Source organism: Streptopelia decaocto (assembly GCF_964273445.1).
Source record: "Streptopelia decaocto genome assembly, chromosome: 5".
NCBI lineage: Eukaryota > Metazoa > Chordata > Aves > Columbiformes > Columbidae > Streptopelia > Streptopelia decaocto.
Genome location: NC_138659.1, coordinates 43,126,172 through 43,146,188, shown reverse-complemented (window position 1 = coordinate 43,146,188; position 20,017 = coordinate 43,126,172). Strand labels below are relative to the sequence as shown.

The window sequence follows — 20,017 nt, the reverse complement described above, 5'->3', positions numbered from 1 at the left end:
TGAGTACATGGAGCTATCTACAGACTGAGGTGCCCACTGTGTGGATTGTGGAGGGCTCCAACACACACTGTCTACATGGTCACAGATCTCAGCACTTGGTCCAATCTAGAGCATAATTATTCCAGTGAACATCACATGGGATATCTACCATTGCACCAGCTTTGAATTTATTTCTCTCTGATATTTAACCAGTATTTTCTTAATGTAACCTTTAAATCCTGCTGAGAATCATATTGGCCTATTTAAACATAGTTTCTGTAGAACTCAAGGGAAGGAATTGAAGGGCAGAGCTTCATTGTTAAATTTTTTCTTTCTATGCTCTTATTTAACTGTTTTAAGTGTCATCTAATTTCAGGCTGTATTTCTATGACAACATATTTGTACTTGAAAATATGATGAGTCCATAATTTCTAGTGAAATGTTATCAAATGCAAATGGCTCATCTTTGTCAACACTTAAGGCTGAGTTGTTAAATACTATGTTCTGATGGGAAGCAAGCATCCATATCCACAATCCAGCCTGACATGGCCACAAACATCTCATTTCTGCATTCAGTAATTCAAAGATCCTTACTGGACTCTTGATGTGGTCCTTGTTCCCTAAACTCTTCAGTGCTGCTATGCTAGCTAGGTGGTCCCAGGTGGTACTACTGAGTACAACAGAGTTGCAGCAACCTCATCCAAGGAGTAGTCATTTGATACTGTGCCTTCCACTTCTATAGTTCATATGGGCTCAGATTCTACCCCTAACATGTAAGCAGTCCCTGAATTAAACCATCATTAGCCTGATGAATGTAAAGGAATCATTCAAAGAAGGGGGAAAAAAAAATTCAAATCCATATTTTCATTTTCTGTTTGTTTTTACTAATCATCTCCCACAATGTTTTTAGGAATTGTTCTACAGAATAGTCTAAGTACCACTATTTCAGACCATGTTTAATCAATATTTTATATGGTTTTAGTTTACTCTTAAACTAGGATAGCTCCCCTCTTCTAACTCTTCTGAACACAAATGCAGTCTGAATCTGGTTCTGATTTCAGCAGACCTAAAACATGCACAGAGTTGGTTACTATTCACAGCTTCAGACAAAAGAAAGCAGTTTACGATAAGCACTGAATTCCCCTTCCTTGAAGTCTGCTGTCACCACATGCTTTATTTATAGTGGGCCTGAAATAAATACTGTCAGATCAGGCATCTTTTGGTGCTGCAGAGAAAAAGGAAAGCTATTAAATATTTACCATGAGTCATAGCTTTGCCTCTAACACTTTCCCTTTCACTAGAGGAAAGGATTATTTAGCTCATGATTTTCCAGCAAAAGTCAGGCAATTGTGACTGTCTGGAAGTGAAGAGTAGCATCACTGGCATGCCTGGGGGGAAGGTTGTGTCAACACTCATCAGCCATGGAAAGTCTGCCCCTCCCCTGCTCCTCTACAGCAGGAGCAGGGTGACGCCAAGGCAGGAGTCTCAGACTGTCACAGGAATGTTTGTGCCAGCAGAATGAGGTGCACTCATGTTACAGCACTTTCCAAAACTAAGCCAGTACATTTGGTGAATCCTTTCCAAGGAGCCTGATCAGATTCCTTAAGTTAAGATCAAATGAACGTTGTGGATGCTCCAGTGAAACATGTTGACAAATAATACTGCACTCTTGTGCATTGCATTTATTGTGAATTTAAGAAAGAAAACCATTTGTATGAAATAAAAATAGATTTTATATGCATTTTGTTTTTCACCTGTGAACTGAACACTGTAGGACAATAAGTTGATAGCCCAGTGTCTGTGGGACAGCCAGACAGTTAAAGATGAACTTTGAGTGGCCCAGAACTAAAATGCCTCGGGGCAGCTATGTAGCTCAAGTAACTGATTAGAAACTGATACTGAAAAATGACTGAGAACTACACTGCAGGAGGTCACAAAAAAATTAAAAGCAAAGCAATGCCATTTTCCACCACAACCCAGGTCATTATAGAGTAAGATCATAGCCTTCTACAGCACCATCTGGTGGAACTAGCACCAATCCCACCCCCCAGTACATCTAGAGTAGTGTAGGTTCCTAAGGAACAAGCTGCATCTATATAAGTATCTAATGGTTTAGAATATCAGCCTTGTTTGCCTGAATACTGCCATGACTCATGGAGTTCTGCTGGGTAAGAGTGCACAGTGACAAAGAAATTTCTTTCCTTCTCCCTTCATGCTGCTCTCTTTTCTTCAGTAAAAGTGAATTCACTTCCTAGGTGTATTCTTTTGTCTTCTAAACGGAAGGAAGTAGAGCCGGTCTGGATGGTGCCATACCTTGCCATACCACTGGATCACAGGTGTCTTTCTCCAGGAATGGTTCAAATACTTCAACTCCCTGCCACTTGCCTGTCTGCATCCTTTAGCTTCCCAAAGTAGCACAGGGAGACATGCTGCAGGCTCTGGGGAATGAGGCAGCCAGACACTGATACTGAACAGGCAGAGTATGCAGTGTTTCACTCAAGCCAGGTTCTGGCTGCATGATCAAATCTTTGGCATATCTGGCAAGACCTCCATCCTAATTTTGTGGTTTCATGTGAAAACATAGCATGGTGAGGTAATTTTAACAGGGAGTTTAGCAAAGGAGGCTGTCAGAAAAAAAAAAAAAAAAACAACAATAACACATCCACAAATTCCTGAACTCACAATGAGACATCTACATGACTGAAATATGGAGAACTCCACTCAGGCCAGCACTGCACACCAAGGACTCAATGAAGAGCTACGTTACTGTACCTTGAACAGTGCTCATCGATGGGACTTGAAGAAAAACTAAGTTTGTATAGCCAGTGCAGACTCTCATTGGTTAGGCAGGCAAGTAGGAATGGGCATTCTTAATGTTTCCCTTCTGCTTCATTTGATGTCTTGCAGTCTGATGTCCTGCACAAGTTCTGACACCACAGACAGCTTTTCTTGACAGCCAAATAAAAAATAACCAGTTCCCCACCCTGAAAGAGAGAACTCCACAAGGAACTTAAGTGTGGTAATAAAAGTGAGTAGTAGAAAACTCTGTCTGAGCTGTCAGGTTATAAACCATGTTCGTTAAACTTCATGGCCAGGATCAATAAAAGGAAAGGCCACTGCTCTCAAGAGCCAAGAACCATTAGAAAAATAAAAAAAAGCTTTTTCTTTCAGAGTGTTTATGCCTAGATTTCATGTTCCACTGCTTCTTCGATGGCCTTATAGACTAAACAAGCAAGTTCACTTCTACTTGCAGTGCTGCAACAGCGAAACCAAGCCACAGATTGCCTGGTAAGGCATTCCATGACCTTGAAATGTATTGTATAGAGCCATCTGACTACTTCACATAAATGCCCAAGATCATCCTAAGTTTTCTCATCACAACAGACCATTTCCTAATGTACATATCTGCCTTTTCCATTTGAAAAGATGTGCAATGTTTCCATACTTTTATGCAAATTAGATAATCGAGTAAACTCATCTCTACTATCTGTATGGAAACTTGCTTTGTTTTTCCATAGTCATAGAACACTCCACTCCAGTTTAATTGCTGCAAGCCATGTCTAAAAAGGTAAAAATGATATCTTAGCACAGTCATTTTCCTGGTAACCAAGTCCCAGGAGATTGCCTTTCTCCTCTTTTCTTCTTATTTGGTTGAAAGTTACTGTCACTAGTGACTGCTGCCATATTTTTCATGCTAACTATTCTTTCCTCTCACCAATACGATCTCTGTAAAATTCTTTTGGTTGAAAAAGTATATTTCATTATAAATTTTTGGCAGGTGACTAAACTGCCACAACCTTTTTATACTTAGGTAAATTAACCCATTTGTGCCTAGGAAAAATGATTTTTCAAAGTGAGATTAATCTAACTTCCCCAATATTGTGGAGATGCCTTTTGTTCAAGACATTGGGATACTGGATCTTTAACGGGGTTCTATGCATACATCAGTTGGCTGAGATCACATGCTGACAGGGTTTAGCTTGTAAAAATACTGAACTGTGCAAAGTGAAAGCCAGCTTAATGTCTCTGAGCACATTTTTTTTTAATAGCCCCTAATCACCTAAGAAACAACAGTCTTACAAAAAATAAAAAAGGTACTTTTCAGTTTTTGTCATTTGTTTTTCCCATATAAGTCAGGTGAGGCTGAATGGGGCACCAGTGCAAACTAACAGCACAAATCAAAAATCAACTGTGATGCCAAGGAGGAGATTCTATGGATTGTGTTACATTTAGAGCTAAAGCATCTGTGAAAGTTCTCACTTGCAAACAAAGAAGCTGCCTGACCCATTTGTGTTTAACAGTATTTCATATCACCTTATGCCATTTTTCTTCTTTTCAAAATGGATCTTAACTCCTCTATATCTACTAATCCATGCAAGCATATTTCAGTCTGTGAAACACTTCACTACTGCTTACTTTGACTGTTCACTATCCATGTAAGTTGATTATCTGAATCACATGCTATTGTTTAGGAACCAAGAAACATGGCAAGCCTTAAAAAAATAGAAACAACAGAAAGAACAAGAAAGCAATGATGATACTGCTACTAAAATTATATTGACAAAGAATAATGTCTGCCATAATAAGTAAAGCTTTAGCACTCTGAAAATACTGTAAGAAAAACTAAGAATTACTTCAATCATTAAACAATAAATAAAAAACAATAAATAAGCTGACATCCTGGATGCAATAAAACACCTTTTTTTTTTTTTTTTCAATTTTAAGATACAGCCACTATTGTTACTGGTATTGTAATTCAGAGCTCAGCAGGTATAAAAGCACAGCAGCTGTTCACCTGAAACTGCCCTGACAACCCTCAATCAAAATTACTGTTTTAAGTGACTTGCAACTGTGACATACATTAGGATAATCTGTTTGTTAGTCACAGATTTGGGAAGCTTTCCTCTGTGTGTTTTGACAGGAAAGGTGATGGTTTGTAGTTTTAAATGCCAGGCCACAGTGTCAGTCCTTGAACAAAGCAAATAAGAAAAACTTTATCTTGATATTAAAAAAACCCAGGATCCAATAGAAAAGCAAACAGAAGTTCTGAAATAAATTATCAGAAAGGATTTGCCTTTACTTGCAAATACAAAATAACCAGAACAATAGAAACATTTCTTAAAAAGTTATCATACATACCTCAACAATAACACTAGCATTCATTAGAAAAGAGAAAAAAAGCCAGAGTGGGCCATCAGATGAGAATTCAACTACATCCATCAAGAGAGTGCCCCATCATCTTGAACTATTTGCAGGCCTCAACCATTTTCTTCTGGCTTCTGATATAAGGCCCATTTCAGTACATTTAGGATCTGGCTCCTGGTATCTGTTTAATTTGTTTAATTATGGCTGAAAATCTTGAGCAGGCACATTAGAGACACACATGCACATTGTATGAGCTGGCAGAAATTATTCCATGCATCTCCCTACCTCCCTTGTGCGTTCACTAAAACAGACCACACCCTTTGAGAAAAATCTCTAAGGTTTTTCTTTGAGAAAAACTAAAATATCTGAAGAGCATGATTTAAAGCCCTCTTCCAAGAAATATATAAGTTATACATTTCTAGGAAACAGGCAAGTCCACCTAGTGTTCTAACAGAAGCTAAAACATGTTTCAATTTTGTTAGTATCTTTCTACTTTGTGTAATTATTTTATACATTATCTATAATGCTCACGTAAAGATAAACTTGAGATTTACGAAGCCACACAGGAAATTCAGCCATATGTTTTGCTTTAGAGTACCTTGCTCTGTCTTGGAAACCTCAGTTAAAGATGTTTGTCCCTTAGGTGACAGCCTGTTCCTGCTACTCCACATTCCTATATATGAGATTTTCTGGTATGTTCTCAGAAATCATACTTCCATATTGCAACCTGCTTTCTGTCTTTGCCTAGAACATGTAAAAATTATCTTATCCACAATGCAATAAAAATAGCAGTTACTTTGCTTTATATTATTATGGAGCTTTAAAATAATGTAACTATTGCAGAGAATCTCTGTGCAAGGTTATCTGACTTGAGATCAAGTTTCCTAACAAGGAAGCAACATTAACAAGGAAAAGTTAAGAGACCTATCTGTGAAGAGATTCTGCTTTCTTAATGGCGAGACACGTCTTATCACATCTCTATGAGGAAGTCTGCCCTCCCCATGTTCTACTGACTTCCTTTTCTGCACTCTGGCTACACCTTTCTGATTGTCAGATTGTCAGAGGTCACTTCAAACTCGCAGGTGCCAGATCACTAACACACATTCTCAGCCTGCTGTATTTATTCACTCCGTGAATGACAGGTTCCTCCCACACATTTATAACTTGTTACAATGGTCACTTCTAGAACAGTTGTTCATAAACTGATAAAACAAAACCATGTGTTGTCCACATAGGAATAAGCAAAAGAAACATCACTGTTGGATTTATTTTTTTAACAGAAGCCTGAATGGATATGGGACTATACTTGTATTCAACAGGCTAAACTGAACACAGATACACTCACATAGCATATCCACCATAATGATTTCTATAAGAATCAATGCTGATTTCTACAAGAATCAGAGTATATTTTGGCTTTTCATGTCATATCTGTGCTGTGAACAGTTCAAGCAAGTCTGATAGGCAAGATAAAACACCTACAGCTGTCACTCACGGGTTTCATAGGATACCCTTAGGAATGCAAAGACTTATATCAACATACTTCTGAAGAGTGAGGCTCAGGTTGTGGCTGGCTGACTTGATCTTGTTCTGGGCCTCTAAGTGGGTCATGCTGTCAGTGTTGACTCCATCAATGGCTACCACAAGGTCCCCTTGGTTCATCTGTGACTGTGCTGCCTTGCTGCCAGGGGTGATCTGTGTGGGAAAAGAAAGGAAAAAAAGTCATAGCAGAATAAGTCATTGTGTGCACAAAGCACCTACAGAGAATTTGCCCAGAATTCATAGAATCATTTAGGTTGGAGTCCAACCATAACCTAACTCTAGCACCAAACCATGTCCCTTAGAACCTCATCTATTATAATGAGTAACAGATACAACAATAAATACAGTAATAGATACAGTTATTGCTGTATCTATTATCGCATGGGTAGAACAACAAAATTCATGGAAATTAAAAAAACTCAAAGTTAACTCACATTTCTGCAAAGGTCCAGGACAATCTCTACTTCTCATTACTTCCTTTTTGAGAAGTTAAGCCCAATATAGTGGTTCCCTCTTCCTCAAGGGGATATTTATCATTATTTATATTGGAGTAGTATATAGAGACGTTACTCAGAGTGGAAAGCTACTAAATCACTATCTGCTGCATGATTTTATAAAATCTTTCCTCCTAAAAGCCATTTATTACCAAATTAATTCATTATATCGAGCAAACAGAAAATGAAGGTGAGGGGCCTTGCACACACCCCTTTTCTTTTATAGCAAGCTTTATAGCAAATTATTCTGCTTAACATTATCCACATTCAACTATAGCTCCATTAATTACCAAGACAGATCATTACATACCTGAGATGACCTCCTCAACCTGTTGGACCTGACACTCCAAAGACAGAGCAGCACTTTTAGAAACAAGAAGCCACAATGCTACAACTACAAACCCAACACTGAGACAACAGAAGTTCTGGTCGTTCACTATGACATTTACACTTTGTTAGCTCCAGATGTCTTGTGGACTGCATTTTCTCCAAACTGACAGTATCCTGACCTCAATTTTACACAGCCCTCTCAGCTTGCATCTGGATGATGTTGATACATTACAGCTACTTATGAAACTTAACTCCTTCAGGGAACTCCAACTAAAACAGAAGAGTGTTCACATACTGTCAGCCAGGCAAACTTTAGTGAGCACAGCAGAGTAGTCCTCTGCTCTCAGTATTTAAAGGGTATGGACATAAGCTGTTGTTCTTTGCTCTTGTTTTTAGATATTCACTTCTTTACATTCTTCAGTTCTAAAAAAACCCCCAAGGATGATCTAAAATGCCACAATAAAGGCTGCAGTCAACAACTCTGTTCCTTGAGCAGAGCGAACAGAAAAGAAAGATGTGTTTGATCATGAACCAAAATTCCCCTGTGAATCAGCCAGGCTGAAACTCTGAAGTTAAATTCCTAAGGAAACCAAAACCCAACACAAACCCAAACACCTTTCCTCATCAAGCATGAAGTGAAATTCCTTAACCTGTATTCCCTAATATGACCTCAAAACACTTAAAAATATGTACATACTTAAACGAAAAAAGTCCTTCCAAAGCAACTCCCTAAACTCTTGTGCTCTTCCACTGGTAAAGACAAAGAAGAAATAAAGTGGGGAAAAAAAATCCTATTTATTTATTTATTTCTTTCTTTCTTTCTTAATGCTCCATTAAAGAGGCTCAGTATTGAGTCTGACAGTCTTTTTGACAGCCTAATCTGGCAACAGGAGTTGACAATTTACTAGAACATGAGCTCTAGGATCAGGGTGGTAGAGCACAGCACCCTGAATACTTGAAGACTACTTAAAACCAGCAGTTACTTTGGAACTAGGCACTGTAAATAACATCCTAGACCTGATCTGACTACATGAGACAGCTTTCTGTCCCTTTACATTAGAGATAAAAGCAATAAGAGTTCTCTGTTTTCTGAGTGAAGGACAGCCACAGACTTAATGCTTTCACACAAACCAGTGTTGAATGATAATGGCAGTGCCACTCCCTGATGTATTTTTCTGGTGTTAAAGAACTGAGGAGTGGGGGAAATATTGTGTGGTCGTTTCAATGATTGAGTTTTATTCTGTAGTCTAATGCACCCTCATAGAAAGAGATTAGTAGAAACAAGAGATTCATATTTCAAGCATAGTTTTCCTAACCTATTAAAGAAACACTAGCTTCTATGCATTTGATTGACTTTGTGTTAAGTACATAGAATACAGAAGCCTATAAAAACATGGATTACTTGCATACCCACACATATAGCATGCCTTGTATAGTTACTGAAAGACCCTTTCCTGTTCAGTCCCCCAAACATGTCAAAAAACAGTATCTCCAACAAAATAAGAGGTCAGGAAAAGGCAAAATGCGAACAAAAGCCCAACTCAGATAGAACAGTCAGTACAACTTGAATTCATCAAGCAGGATGCTTCAGTCATTCTCAGTTCATTCTTTTTCTATAAACTGTTTGCCTGTCATGTAGACACCAAGGCTTGAGGCTTCTTGATAAAGGTTTTTTAGTAGACAATCTTCACATATCACCTTTCTAAGACAGCACTTTTTACCTTCTCATGAAACATGCAAGTTCTTGCCACAAAACATTAACTGTGTGATGCTGATACTTCCAGTCTCCAGACGGCTGGTTCCAAATGCTGAGAACTCCCTCTTTTGCTCATCAAGAACAAAGACTAGTTTTTGAACATCAACCCAGTTACTGAAAGTGAAATGTCTGCCCTAATTTGGGAATTCTTACTTAATACACACATCTTTCCTTCTGCTCCACAGTGATGCCTCAAACAAAATAAACCCAGAGAATCAGAGCTTTCACAGAAAGGATAAAGAAGCCTGTAGATTTGGGACTATTTTAAGTTAGCTATAACATCCTGACTTCCCTCTCAGTTTCTCTGATTTATGCTTTTTGCAGCCCCAAATTTAAATGTCACATCTTCAAATAAAGAAACAGCAGGTAACTACAACTGTCCTAGAATTAGAGGCAAATTTAGAGGTTGAGGATGGTTATAGTAGTGACCTGATTTCACAGAATCACAGAATGGTTGGGGTTGGAAAGGACATCTGGAGATCACCTAGTCCAACCCACCTGCTAGAACAGGTTCACCTAGAGCAGGATGCACAGGAATGTGTTCAGGTGGGTTTTTAATGTCTCCAGAGACTGAGACTCCACAACCTGTCTGGGCAGCCTGTTCCAGTGCTCTGGCACCCTCAAAGTAAAGAAGTTTCTCCTCATGTTTAGATTAAACTTCCTGTGCTTCAGTCTATGCCCCTTGCCCCTCAGCCTAACTTACTTTAATAGGATATTTTCTGCCTAACAGTTTTAGAAAATACTACCTAAATGAAAAAATACATATTAATCAGAAGAATCTATCAAACAAAAAGTCCTAGGTAACTTAGAATTTGTGATTTATACAAGTTTCTAACTACAGCCATTGCAACACACTTTCTGATGCAAAGTGCTACAGGACAACCATACTGGGAAAGATAAGGAAACCACCTCAATTACAGCTCACCAGCCACTGTTTCTTTATTTGAAAAGGAAAGAGATTTGTAGTCATTACTTCAGCTAAGTAGAACAGTAGCAAATTCTGTGCTGGATTCCATCATACAGCTCTACCTTTCCAGTTCCCATGTCAGGGGCCAGCACAGCACTGATGTCAGTTTAGCTCTAAAATTCAGCTTATCCAAGCTTCATAGATGGCAAGACCCACAAGTATAAAAGATGGATGCAGTTTATTGTATCTGTAATTCAGAATCACAATAAGTATCAGGAAATAATTACTTCCCTCAGTTTTCCCACTGGCTAAGGGTATGTTATGTAGACTATTTGGTTCTGTAAATCTTTACATAGAAGGCATCATTTAAGTCTGGATGTATACTCTGTATAAAATATCCAAATTGAAGTACAAAATTATACTTATTTTAGTCAGAAGCAAACAGGCTTCTCTGTGAGGCTTTCAAGAGAACCCACAGCATGCATATTTTACAGCAGACAGTGAGAACAGTCAGTAATTGCTGGGGACAAAATATCAGTGTACAGATGGAGATACATCAGCAGCCAGATCTGAAGTGTCAAGACACATTCAAGACTATCGTGTTCCCATTTTTAAAGATGCAGCAGAAAGGAATGGAGGGCAAAGTGTTTATCTGTTGGTACTTTCCGTACTCTGAAAGCTTATCTCTGATCTACTAATATTTTACCAAGTACTCACAGAGAAGATCTCACTGTATCTTTGTGAAATCTTTAGTGATTATTTTCTATTTAGAAAGGTTTTTAAAAATATTTTTGAAGTGAAAGGTGAATGTTAAATAACTCTTGGAAATAGACTGTAAATCCAGTAGTGTCTACACAGTAAGTTCTAGCTTGCTGTCATCTCGGCCTCTCTTCTACTAACTAAAGTAAAATTGAGTAGAGAAATATAATGCTGTCTATGTCAAATACGCATTTTTCAATTTGATCACACATTTTCAATTTGATTCAATTTGATTTTTTTTTTCTTAAAACATCTCTGGGCAAGATCTAAACAGAACTATTTCAGAAAACCTTTATAATAGTCTTAACTCATTACAACATAGTGTCGCAAATGCCTTTATTTAGGGCTACAGTGAGATGTTTGCCAGAGATTTAAAGTATAGCTATTTCTGCCAATTGATTTACAGAATCCAAGACAGAGTACCACTGACAGTAAGATCTAATTTTAATAGTATTTCTTTAGTGCCTCAAGCCCAAGCACAGACTTTATCTCAAAGAGACAAGAATTTTTCACCTCTCTCAGAAAATCAGAGAAACACTTGCTGCTTCAGAGATGTTCATTTGGAGCCCTCGCAAATTTCCTATAAGGCAGACATTTGACTTCAATATCCCCAGCTTAGAGCAAGTGGAAGTATCACATGTTGCTTTCAATGCACTACAGAGAATTCTTATTGCACTCTGTAGTGAGCAGAGCTGTATACTGGGTGAATATATAGTACAACAGTGACAGCTGCGCCCTAAAAAATAAGCCTGCACTGGCTTCAGAATAAATACTGCTTAGCAGGAGCTCTGGGAAGCAGCGTACAAAGTGCAGCTGCTGCATCGCACATGTTCCCACCAAGCCGCCTCAGCTCCACTCCAAAGGGGGACAGACAGGGATCAGGCAGTATTTGAGTGGCTGAGTGTTAAAATACTAATGAGAATGCTTGTATAAACAGATGGATGGACATAGTTTTCCTACCCCAAGGAACTCCTAATTTACAAGACAGACAAAAATACATAGGGAGGCCTACGCAACTAAGAAGGTGTTTACATCTTAGCTTGCAGCATTAGCCAGGGCCTCTTTTTCCAGGACTTGAACTATGCCTGACCCCAACCCTCAAATCAACGAGTTATACTTTCCTCTTCTCATTCAAGAACAACGTTTCAGAGAACCAAGTATTAATTAGCACTAGAAATATGCTAAAGCACTGGGAATGAATACCCTCTCTTCTTCAGGATCTCTGGGACAGAAGAAAATTTTAAAAGAAAGTTTTCCTTTTCCATAGTCAGAAAGGCTAGAAATCAGAGACAGGACATAAGCTATCAGTTACCAGAGACTATAGGATACTATTACAACAAGAGGAATGGACAGGCACTAAGGATCACTAGAAAATAAAATATTTTTCCTTTCTGGAGCAAACAACATTTAAATAGCCCTCTACTAAATTTTTGCAAGTGGGTTTTTGTATAGATGCTTCCAACAAACCTTCCTATGTTTTCTAAGCACTGAGGCTCACAATGCCTGGGAGTGGCAGCAAAACTTCTTCCTTTTACGCGCAGAAGCACGACCTGCTGAAAGGAGAGACATGCTTTGAAATCCCACCACAGAGCAGTTACACCCAACTGGTGAAGGCCCATTTGAATTCAAGTAGTTCCCTCTGGACTAGAGACATCTGTTCCTTTCTTATTGTGAACAAGTTAATTGGGGAAATTTATATTATTGTTTCCTAAATGAGTCACTTCCCATTGCTCCCCACAATAAATGTGTAACAGCTCCACAGGGAAAATAATGGGTTTTCTTAGAAAACAGAAGACTACTCCGGACAAGAAAAAATGCAAAGAGTAAAACCCACTTGGATAAGTCAACAGGCAAGAAATTCACCATTTCACTCGACACTTTGCCAGAAGGCATAAAACAGGAACAAAGAAACATCCTATATAACCTACACTATAGAGCAAACCCCACTGTCTCTGACAATGGCTTTTATACCTTTTGGTGTCAGCTAAGAGAACTGAGCAAAAGCAACTAAATATAAAGACAGAGGACTGTAGGAAATTGGAAATTAAAGTCCTTGCACATATCATTAATGAAACCTAAAGAAAATTTACTTTTTGCAGCCATCATTTTCCTGAAGAAAATGTGTCATTGTTTTCAATTTACTGCCAACCTTTTTTTTTGTTTGTTTTCAATAAGACCACAAAACCTGCCTTAAATGACTGCTCAGGGCATCTGCAGAATGTGCCACTGACACCTTGAAGAGCTTCCATTTATATAAAACAGAGCCGAACTGGCAAGCTGCAGAGACATTCTGAAGTGGTCTCTTCATCTGTAGTTACGGAGATTACAATACACATGAGAACACCCAAAATAGCTTTAATCTACCTCTCTTGGGTACCAGGAGCCATGATGCCACAGCAACACAGAGATTTGGTGGGACAGCTAGTCACTTGCATTTCAGGACACGCTGTACTGCAAGAACAGAAGGGCTATTGGCACTTGAGCTATCAAACTTACCTCAACCTCGGGTATGCCAGGCCACCCTGGAGTGATACCACCTCAAATAACACCAGAAGTTTTCCTTCTGCTGAATGCCTTTACAAGGCTGCTGCTCATGCACAAATATATAGGCTCTTCAAGGAAGAAGACAGTCAGCAAACCCTTCTTGACAAGCTAAATAGACCCAGGTGATGAAAATATGCCAAATGTAAAAGACTTTCAGCTTAGAAATTAAAGGAAGCAAACAGGCAATGCTTAGGGCAGGGTTGTCAAACTCACTTTCACTGGGGGCCACATCAGCCTCGTGGTTGCCTTCAAAGGGCCAAATGTAATTTTAGGATTGTATAAATCTGGGAGTAAGGCTTAGGGGCTTGCCCTAGATAAGGCTTTGGAGGATTTTTTGAGAGTGACTGTGAATGCTCCTGTCCCTTGTTTGAAGGAAAATCATTCCAGCTTCAGCTCTATATTATCTGACTGAAAAATTGTCAATTCTTTGTTTGTTTTTTTTTAAAAAAAAAAAAAAGGAAATGTTTTGGATTTTGCAACTTAGCCTGCTAGAAGCATGACTAGTCTACACATACCAGCTATACAGATGATAGTTAAAATGTGGATGTAGCATTTTAATAGGGTGAGTTGGCATAGGTAGAAGACTATGCATCTCTCTAAATCTTGTATGGTTTGACTAACAATAATCTCCCTTCTCCCAATCTTCATCTAAAACCAGCTGATAGATCTATTCAGCTTATTCTCAGCATCCTCTGCCAAGATAGCATGTGCTATGTATCTTGCAGAAATGAAATGGAAGCACAGAGGTTAGTCATATAATAATAGATGTTGGTGGGGTATTTCTTTGTGTTTCAAGTAGACAGATCTCAGTTATCAATATTGCCTTCCAAATTTTCACAGTTATCTTGAATTCTACATTCTGGGCAGCTTTTTGACCTCCTCATGCATAAAGAATTGTGTTGTCTCCCCGTACATGCATAAGCAGTAAACTGAGGGGTTCACGTATTTGCTACTAGCCACTACGGTATGATTTTTTTTTTTCAGGTTCCATTCTGCTTAATGTATTTCACTGTATATAACTATAACCAAATTGCTTTATACTTTGAAAGGCTTTTGAGTGCTTCAGCAACAATAAGGCCTGACTAAAAGGGTATTTGAGACAATACTGAGAGTTTCAGTTTGGCAGTTTTGGCCTGCAGCCACTTCTGATATTAAGCAACTTAAAATAGCTTTGACTTTGAGTCAAAGTCCTGAGGTTCCAGCACAGTTTGATTGATGTACAAGTGACTCTTCTGCTACTGTGTTTGTAAATTAGGGTGCTTGGTGCTTATTACATTGACACCAGCTTACATTTCACTGTTCTTTAAATGTGCATTTCTTTATTGTGTTATTTTTGTTTGCAGCCACTAGAATACCGGGGAGTAATTCTTCCTACGATCACTAAAATACAAACTGCCACTTTGACACAGCAAATAGCAGTCCTGTCCCTAAACCAGCAATATATAGTATTCAACTCCATGCTTTGCCCACAGATGCTAGAATAGTATAGTACAGACAGAAAGGCATCTGTATGAAAGATGACAAAAATGTAGCACATGTTCACAGTGACACAGAAGTTAAATCAGAACTAAATTTGCAGGAACTACACTCTGCATCATGCCATTAACTTCTACATCTAAGGTCTTAAGAGGCCATATTGCTCAATGTGAATCTGCTTCAACTGGATGGTCCAGCATTAACCACCCACCACAGAGCATCAATTACTCATTGAACACTCCTTTTCCGCAACAATAAGTGTTCTGTACCTGAAGCATTCATCCATGTTCAGTGAAAGAATAAACAAAAGCACAGGCTTTAAACTTCAGAGAGTTAAGAACTCCTGTCAAGAGCCAAGTGAATAAAAAAGAACAGAAGCAAATGTCTCCTGAGAAAGCGTCGTGCAAATTTGGTCTGTAATATGATGCATCACATTGAGTGCGTAACATGACATCCTGCCAGGTATCGCCACAGGATCCTTGGAAAGGTAAAGATGTTGCTGGTAAAATATAGTCTTGACACATTTAACAGTTACATAAACTGCTGGATGTTTCAGGAAGCAAGGGAAGTTGTAGATACTGAGGATGTTTCTTTTACCTGTTAAGCCATTTCCCTTGTGAAGCCATAGGAACCAGATTTGTTTAACAGGGAACAATTTGAACATATTGGTGTAATTTCAAATCTAAAAGGGAAAACTCGCTATATTGAAGATTGTGAAGAGTGTCAAAATAATATTTAAAAGCAACACAATCTGAATTTTAAAGAAGGAAGCAGCTTGTTTTACCTCTTCATTATCTCTACTAAGGTGGGATTTGGCTATTGCTCACAACAAGGATTGAACTTTATAGTGATGATGCCATTGTTGGTTTGGGGTGGTTTAACCCACTACAGTGGCGGATACAGCAATCTTCAAAAATTTCCCACTTAAAGCTTGCAGATAATAACAAAAAAATCCCAGATTCTATTTGACAAAGTGCAAGCCAGTGACATATATGGTTTTCTCAAGGTAAAAGCATCTCTCTAAGGGAACTTTACATCCATCAGCTTTATAATCTTCTATTGCGTAAGTGTAGCTGAATACCTTCCCACATATCTTACAGTGGCTTCAGGGCACGTAGCAGTATTAAGCTGAAAAGTTTTCAAAATGTGTTTTTATCTTTTTTTTTTTTCCATACACTATTCTCCATCTACTCTACAATAACCAATTTTTATGTGACTTTAGAATGGCTTCCTTTTTACAGACCAAGTGAAATAGAAATGAAATGTTTTAACTTATTAGTACTGTCTGTAGCTAAAGGCTATTTCAGACTCGAAAAAAAAAATCCAATTAATTAGATGGAAAATGTATCATTTATTAAAAAAGATACAGTATTTTTGTTCAACTATTAATCCAATATGGGTGGGTTTCATGACCATAACAGTTCACCTGCTTGACTTCTCCTCTCCCCTACCCACCATCAAGCTTGTGATGAGACGGAAGGCCAAGCAAACCCTCAACAGAGTGGCTCCTACAGTAATCTAGGGCTTGCAAGCTTGTCTCATTTCTTCTCAGAAAGAAGTCAGATCAGCTAGGTGTCCCTTCCTAATTTGCACCATTTCCTAGGAAGAATCTGAAGTAAAAATCTTTTCTAAAACATTACACAAAAGAGAAAGATATTATGGTCTGAAAGTTTATAGACAGTCTTCATTAAACATCAATATTGTTTATGAGCCAATACATCCTAAAAGGTACAACTCAAAATACTGCTAAGTTAAGAAAATGCAACATAAAGAAGGGTTCACTGAAATAAGAGTTTAACAAGAATATTCCATAAATTCGAGAAGCCAGAAGCCAATACGCAGGTTATTTAGAAAGAGCTTTAAGAAATTAATGACCCCAGCTAGTTAATATTAATTTGCCTATGATGAATGGGTCTTAAATTAAACTGACCCGTGTTTGAAGATCTAAACAATGCCACTCAAACTTCATCACAACATGTCTTCTATTTTTATAGACAAGTTTTGGGCTGAAACTTAACTCAAAAATTCCCAACTATGACAAGCAAAGCTGTTCTTGGGGAATTTCCATTCCAGATAAAGGCAGGAGCCTGTGATCTCATGATTCCTAATTCATCAGAGTACATAGTTCAAGCAGCCTCAATTAGCTTCTGCAGAGGGGAAATTGTTGACTTAAACTCCCAGTCCCTCTAGAGTACCCCAACATGGTAAAGCATGTTTCCTTGACCATCCAACTCAGCAGCACATTCACTGGTAGAAAAATAGAACTACTTCCACAATAGGAAAACCAGAAACTTCTTGACACTCACAGAAGAACTTACTTAACTACCATCGTGACGAAGATGACATCTACACCCATTGCCAGCAGTAACACCAGGTGCATTACCTACTCTGTCAGCATTCACCTACCAGTCTTTAAGGTGCCCAAGAGAAACAGTCCCTTGTGGACAAGCTGATCTGTTGTCTCTGATGGCAGGTTTTGAACTCCCGGAGGTGTCACCCAGCACATGTGTGTGTGGAGGGGGGTTTCAATGTGCAAAGACCATAACCAGTAACTGGCACTTGAAAGAAGGTGTTAAGGCAGGAAGAAAAGCCTGATCAGTATTTCCTATCCAGCTGACATGCTACTGTGGACAGCCTTTCACCTTCTGAGCTGCTCACTCTGGTCATCAACAGGTGAGCATTAGAGAGCTTTCAGTTTGCACCAGGAATGCTAAATAAGGTGTATCTAAAATTCTTAAACTTTATTTTGTACTACATTCCAGAAGGTCCAGTGAAAAACCTCCATCTCTTAATTACAGATAGCAAAGTGGGCAACCATCAATTGCGAATGAACACTTTCTGTCTAACCAAAAGGTGATTGCAAAACAGAGCCTGCAAATTTGCCTGTGATGCTGATATTGCTGGTTAGTGATACATTTACCTGTTAACCTGGGGAGCAAGGTTTCTGCCAATTCCTTTTTGGATAGTCTACTTCTCTCCTGCTTTGTCTCATCTAGATTTGGTGCTCACCCTTTATTGGTGTAAGCAACACCAAGCTAAGGCAGTATTATTCTTCCAGAGCGTGCAGGTTTTAATAGTGTTTCAGGTAGGGCCTTGAAGCATGCTACCTACATGTACTCTTACAGCTCCCACTCCTCTGTACATTCTTATTTTTTTTCAGGTAGTTAATTATATTTGGAAGGAAAGTAACAGTGAATCATAAAGATCTCTACCAGTTTGGCAGCATGATCAGTGGTTTAGGAGCTTAGGGTACGGCTCACATATTCCTACCGAAAAGATTTTAAGTAACAAAGGTTAGATGGCATAAATTATGTGTGAAAAAATCATCATTAGCCTGCTTAGTATATTTAGCTAGGCTTTGTCTAGATTAATGTGGTTCTAATTCTTAGTTTAAGATATTCATTCATCCTTGATTCAGAGCAAGGCTCCTTGTAGATCACCAAGCTGTGTAACTTAGACATAGCTTGGGTGTAACAGAATTATTCTGTAGGGTGCTTCACTTCCATTCCAAAGCTGTGTTTTTATCATTCCTCCCTTCTGGTAGGAAATCTAGACTGTCTAAACTTCCTTAACAGCTTCTTTGGTAACTGCAGACATTTCACTCAAAAGCACTGGAAGCAGAGGTTGTAGCAAGCTACACTTCTAGCCACAATGAGTTTCAAAATTCTGCATGTCTAAATTAGGAATTTTCCTCGCCTGGTCCAGAGTAAATACACTAATTATGATAATCTGATTGCATATTTTGTTATGGAATAAATGTTCACAGGACATCTATTTAAGTCGATGGAAGGAATGCAATCAAGTTCAGAATTTGGCTTAACAGTGTTTTCCTTGGCTGCTTTAGACACTAACTTCTGCAGTGGAGCATGTCAAAATAAGTGGTTTGGAAGAAACAGCAGGAAAGTTGGAAAGAATTTCTGAGAGTCTAAGGTGGTCTGCCTTTCTGTGCCCACATAGTCTTTTTTTCCTTCATCTGGCACGAAATGAATTGCTTAACAATTAATTGTGTAGAAGACAAAATATGACCATTACTTTAAGAGGGATTCCTGCTGTCAGTAAAACCATTATTTGCCTGATAAAAATGGGGAATGAAAGGAACATATAGAAAAAAAGTTAACTCTCCACTTTGATCTCAAATGAGGACTTAGCTAAACTGCAGGACAATGAGCTTCATCATTCTGTTTTGTCACCAAACAAACCACTGAATGGTTAAAGTGACATTTTGGACTGCAAAAGGTAAAAATGTCTTTAAAGAAGATTGATGTATTCCCTAATGCCAACATACAAATCTCAGATCCAGCTAGAATTATGACTGACACAATTATGAAAGTTCTCTGTTCTAAGCAGCGCTATATTTACAGTAATATTTTTTCAAAGCTGTACACATGCTCAAACAAAATCGGTAGGTGTTTTGGAGTTCTAATATGTTGTCAGAGTTTGATCTTGGCCAAGTTTCTCTAAACACTATTAAATCAGGAGATTACTTAGTGGATGACTGGCTCCCAATCTCCCAACCTTTTTCATCTGTTTCCTTTCTTCATTGCCCTCTCACAGAATCTTGTTCAAGAAAATTGCTTAGTCTCATGAATCATGTTTGCAGAAAAATATTTAGTCACTGTCAGTGATGGAACTTTGACGTACTCCACATCAAGACTATATCAACGGCAATATAAAACATTTCTTAAAGTGAATATGCACCTATTTAACAACAGGAAGCTTTTGTTTCAGATACAAAGAAGCAGAAATAAAGGAAAATTAAGAATGCTTGGATGGTCATTGGGCAGCTAGGGAGAATCCTGGGGCAGACAGAAGTGCCAAATGAAGCTGTACTGGTTATGTCTCTTTATTCTATAACAGGTCTTCTATGTATAGAATTATACAGCTCTTCAAGAGACTGAGATTACACACACATATGATATGGGAGCAACATATGCATTTTACATGTATCTGCCTAATGAAGTCCAAAGATGCTCCCACACTTTTACTAGACCTATTTTACATAGTACCCTAGATTATGTCCGCCTGGTTCTCTCACCTGGTGATAGGCATTTTCTTCTGAATGGCCTTCCCTCTGCCTTTTTGTTT

At 38.4% G+C, this 20,017-nt stretch overlaps 1 protein-coding gene across 11 annotated transcripts in view; it reads right to left on the bottom strand.

Moving 5' to 3' along the window:
* LDB3 (LIM domain binding 3) overlaps nucleotides 1–20,017 on the bottom strand; it is a 127,004-nt gene that overhangs the window by 80,572 nt on the left and 26,415 nt on the right. For all 11 annotated transcript variants that reach the window (XM_082052327.1, XM_082052328.1, XM_082052323.1 and 8 more), the window contains exon 3: nucleotides 6,668–6,819. In XM_082052327.1, coding sequence (XP_081908453.1) covers nucleotides 6,668–6,819 — 152 coding nt within the window. The remainder of the gene's footprint in view (nucleotides 1–6,667; nucleotides 6,820–20,017) is intronic.